The sequence below is a fragment of the Rattus rattus genome, chromosome 2 (assembly GCF_011064425.1).
Source record: "Rattus rattus isolate New Zealand chromosome 2, Rrattus_CSIRO_v1, whole genome shotgun sequence".
NCBI classification, from domain to species: domain Eukaryota; kingdom Metazoa; phylum Chordata; class Mammalia; order Rodentia; family Muridae; genus Rattus; species Rattus rattus.
In genome coordinates this window covers 173,895,385-173,900,096 of record NC_046155.1, presented here as the reverse complement: position 1 = coordinate 173,900,096, position 4,712 = coordinate 173,895,385, and the positions used below count along the sequence as shown (strand labels likewise).

The window sequence follows — 4,712 nt, the reverse complement described above, 5'->3', positions numbered from 1 at the left end:
GTGAAGAGGGAAAGGGGGTATCACCAGATAATCATGAGAATGAATGAAATCTGCAACTGATGGGGTGGGGAGGTAAGGAGCAAACTCCAGAAAGAGACAGAGATCTGGGATAAAGAAAGTACCCAAGACTCAATGGGGGTATCGTTAGTGTGACTCAAAGCACTAGGAATATGGAACCTGAAGTGGGCACCTCCTCTAGCCAGGCAGGAACCTTACACACCCACAACACCAACACACCCACAAAACTTTCAATCCCAAATTTATCCTGTCTACAAGAAATGCAGGGATGGAGGATAGAGCAGAGACTGAGGGAATGGTCAACCAATAAGCAACCAAACTTGAAACCCATCTCACGGGCAAGCACCAATCCCTGACACTATTAATAATACTCTCTTATGTTTGCAGACATGGATCTAATATGGCTGTCCTCTGAGAGGCTCCATACAGCAGCTGACTCAGATACAGACACCAACACCTAACTGTGGTTGGAGGGTAGGGACTCTTACTGAAGACTGGGAGGAAGGATTGAGGCATCTAAGGAGATAGGAACTCTACAAGAAGATCAACAGGGTCAACAAACCTGGATCCTTGGGGTTCTCAGTGACTGAACAATCAACCAAGAAGCATATATGGGATGGACATAGGCTTTCCTGCACATATGTATAATTTTTTAAAATTATTATTATTATTATTATTATTATTATTATCATTATTATCATTATTATTTCAATATAGGGTTCCTCCATGTGGCCCTTTTCCTGGAACTCACACTGTAGACCAGGTTGACCTTCAATTCAGAGGCCCTGTTTCGAGTGGAGGGGGCCTCAAGAATTTGAAAGTTATGAAAAAGAACATCAAGAAGGCTGACTGTAAGTACATACATAGATGTCGATGAGGAGTAGGGATGGAACCCTTGGAAAGCAGAACCTAGATGGTATCAGTTTCTTAGTTCCCAGCACAAAGCAGCATACAGAAGCTTCTCAAACAGAAAAAAATGAACTGATAGGTGTGGTTGCTCACACCTTTAATCCCAGCTCTTGGAAGGGAGGCAGAGTCAAGCAGGTCTCCTGGAGTTTGCAGACAATCTGATTACATAGGGAGGTCCAGGGAACCCTGGAGCTTGAGAGACCCTGTGTCAAAATTTGAAAGAAAACTGTAGTCACCAAGGTTACACCTTGAGAAGGTGTGGCTGGAGAGTTGGAGGTGAGGACTATATATAGAAAGCAGAGTGTTGCAAGGACAAGGGCAAGTTTCAGAATGGGTGGGAAGAGAGGGGCCAGTAATGAGAGGTGATTTAAGTCCAGGTCCTGGGATCACAATCCTCAAACACCAGAACAGAGTGAGCCAAGATGCAGGAGCCTACTGATTATTCAGGTGAGTTGTACTGGGGAAGCTGAATGGATAATGTAGATGGTATGGGGCACTTTATCCCCTTCTTGGGCAGTAAGGGAGTGAGAGAGGAACAGCAGGCTTGTGACAGTTGTATCACATATCCAGAGTGAGGTCGATACCCAGCCCCAGTCTCTCTGGGTCCTGAATTAAACCGGGAGTTTTTTGTGGGTTTACTTTTTTAATGTCAATTCTGAAGGCAAGATATATTCTAGGACTGGCAGGTAGGTAGAAGTCAGGGTGCCAGCCAGGGTACTGGTTCTTAGGCTAAGTTTCTGTGCTTTGTTCTCCTGCCTCTCCTACCAAGATAGCACGGAATTCTCTGCATAGTATGTCAGGTATATTGATTTGGAATCTTGAAGGGCAGCCTCTGAGGAGGCTCTGTGGCATCTCCTTGACCTTTTATTCCTTCTCCTAGGCTTTCTAATGCAGAATGCTGCCCCAACAATTCTACCTACAAATAGGATCTCTGGACCTCCAACATTCCCAGATCTCCAAATGCCCCCAGCCCAACTAGTACCTCATAGTCGCCAAATGCCACAAATCTTCCCATTACTTGAAAGTCTACAAATGCCTCCAGGATCTCCAGTGAACCCAGGTTTTCAGGTTTTTCCCTCTCACTTCCCTCCTCATCCACAAGTGGATCCTCATCCAGGGCCACAAGTTCTCAGCAATGCTCCTATGAGAGAGTGGAGAGGTCGCATCAGGTATAGTCCAGAACAAAAGCGTGAGCTGGAAAATTTCTTCAAAAACTCCAAGTATCCTTCCTTCAAGCAACGCAAGATGTTGGCACAAAGCATTTGTGTGATGGAATACCAGATTCGGGTCTGTCCCCTCTCTTGTCTCTCTCCTATCTAGTCCGTATAGCCCCTCCCCTGTTAGCCACCTGCATGGCTACCCCCAGACTCCCATCACTTCTGGTTGCTTGGTTGCTTGTTTGTTTGTTTGTTTGTTTGTTAGAAGCTGTTTAATCCCAGGTTACAGAAAGTTGACTGAGTGTTTCACTACCATGGACACATGGTTAGGCACTGCATCCCTCTTGGATCTCTCAGAAAACCCTGAATAACCTAGAGCCATACTGATGCCCCATGGAGTTTCCTTTGAACCCTCTGATCTTGTATATCAGAAATTTCCATTGTCCCTCTGGATTCATGCCCTGCACATATTGCCTTCCTGCCTCCTATTGGGCGTTCAAGGCCCTGTGGTATGTCAATGGGAGCTGGCAAAAGACCTTGTCTTTCCACACAGAAGCTTCAGCTCTAGGACTTAAATAGTGTGTGAGGCCTCTCTCCTTAATTTTTCTCTTCTTTGTTTGTCTCTTCAGATATGGTTTAAGAACCGAAGGTCTAAATATTTCAGAGAGCATCCAGAAGAACGCCAAGAAGCACAAAGGCATCAAGGTGGGAGAGCCCATGCTCACCACACTAGCACAAGGGGTCATGTTCTCATTAATTCTGGGGCCACTGGTCATTCTATGTCCCCAAACCTAGAAGATGTTGGCTCCCTTCTTCAACCGAGTTCCTCTGATACCTTCCCATCCATTCTCCAGTCTTGATCAGGCTTGGGGAACATTCTGGGTGTGGTGCTGGCTGACCATACTCAGACTATAGCAATCACTGGCCCATTTCCTTCAACAAAAGCCACGGACCCAGTTCAATCTGTAGCAGTTGAAGACACATCAGACTCAGCTCCAGAGATAAGTCTCAGCCCTAGCCAAAGCTCTAGTACTCTGCTAACTTCATAGAGCCAGAAACAGCTCAAGCTCCCTCAAAAGCTGCAGCTTTGAAGATCCATATAGACACAACATTGTATTCCAGGACTAGTTCTTGGATCAAGGCCTCTAAAGATTTGACATTCCCATCTATACAGCTATCAAATTTGTTGTCCCCGAATTTGCCCATCTCTACTTTCCATGAGGTTATTGCTGAGAACTCTTTGGTCCCTGTTGTTTATTGTATATTTTACTTTGGTATATTCTGTTAATTAAAGGCATGTGTAGTTAAACTCAATTCTTTGTTTCAAATATGCACTATATTTGTGTTGACAGTTAAACTCAACTCTTTATTTTATATATGCATTATATTCATGTTGAACTGGGCACCCCATGGTTGATAATTGTTCTCTGAATTTTGACCACCTATGGCTTTCTTCTATGGTCTGTGTCTGCAATGTTTCCTGAGCCCAGCTGAAGGAATTATGTTGTAGATAGATAGTTGTGGCAGGATACCAAATGATCACTTGTCTTCTTCATTTGGAATTGTTGTGGCTTTCTATAGTGGTTTCTCTTTTTTTTTATTAAAGTTTGAGGAGTGGGAACTACACTTGGTGGGAAGAAGGAATTAGAATGCAGTTAGGAATTATGCTAGTTTAGGAATGTGGCAGCAATAAGTTCTTTTAAGGTCCACAACCTTACCAGCAATGAGTTAATGACTAGGCTTACAATACCAAGCATCAATTCTCTCCTATTTCTCAGGCCTTAAATCCAATGACATGACTGTTTGTTGTTCCTCAGATTTACAAGTCACTATTTCACCCTCAGATTCTCTTGGTGTGATTTTATTCTGTGACACAATTCCTGGGGAGGAATGAGCAAATATCTTCACACCCCAGGTAGAGGGAGAGGACCAAAGTTCAAGTATCACCAAAGTACAACTTGATGAAGAGTGAGTTCTATTGTCATTCAAAAATCATTTACACCTCCAAAGCCTGTGTCAGCAAGAATGACTGCTCATGAATGCTGAAAACCTGGACTGCACTGCCCAAACTCTAGGCAGTTTTTTTAACAGGACAGAGAATGTCTTCCTGGTGGCTCAGGTGATTTTAGCCTCTTCCAAGTAGTTTGATTGACTTGAGAGTGTCTGAGCAGTTTTTTTATATATTCTTGGGATTTTGGAGACCTATTGAATCTGGTCAGTTTCAATGATTTGGGAAGCTATTGAGATGTTTAGTTCCTGATCTCAAGGAACTTTATAGGTTTGGAGATTCCAGTTCTTCAAACATGCAGTTATTTCATCCAGCTCCCCCCTTTTTGAGGGGTATTTGGGACAAGGTCTCACTGTATAACTTGACTGAGCTGGGACTGTACATGCAAACCATGGTTGTCTCAAACTCACAGAATTCTGTCTTGTGTTCTGGGATTAAAGGCTCAGGACACTACTTTTATTGCTTCCCTTATTGCCCTGTGAATATTCTATTGTCTCACCTCCCTTTTAATAGCCTCTGTTCTGATCTTCTCACCAAGAGGGAGGGAACTGCTACTACATAACAGCTGATCATTGATGGGTTTAGTAGGCTTCACAGCTGGGTAGGACCTATGGGTGCTT

At 43.7% G+C, this 4,712-nt stretch overlaps 1 protein-coding gene across 1 annotated transcript; it reads left to right on the top strand.

Annotated features, from left to right (window-relative positions):
- The first annotated feature begins 1,349 nt into the window (after window positions 1-1,349).
- On the top strand, window positions 1,350-2,944 carry LOC116893413 (homeotic protein empty spiracles-like). The gene is made up of 3 exons (XM_032895195.1): window positions 1,350-1,374; window positions 1,808-2,214; window positions 2,714-2,944. The coding sequence occupies exons 1-3, from the start codon at window positions 1,350-1,352 to the stop codon at window positions 2,942-2,944; spliced, it is 663 nt and encodes a 220-aa protein (XP_032751086.1).
- The last annotated feature ends 1,768 nt before the right edge of the window (window positions 2,945-4,712 follow it).

Coding starts and splice junctions, on each gene's coding strand:
- LOC116893413 (XM_032895195.1), top strand. CDS start 1,350: ATGCAGGAGCCTACTGATTATTCAG. Junction 1,375..1,807: donor GGAGCCTACTGATTATTCAG/GTGAGTTGTACT, acceptor TCCTTCTCCTAG/GCTTTCTAATGCAGAATGCT. Junction 2,215..2,713: donor TGATGGAATACCAGATTCGG/GTCTGTCCCCTC, acceptor TTGTCTCTTCAG/ATATGGTTTAAGAACCGAAG.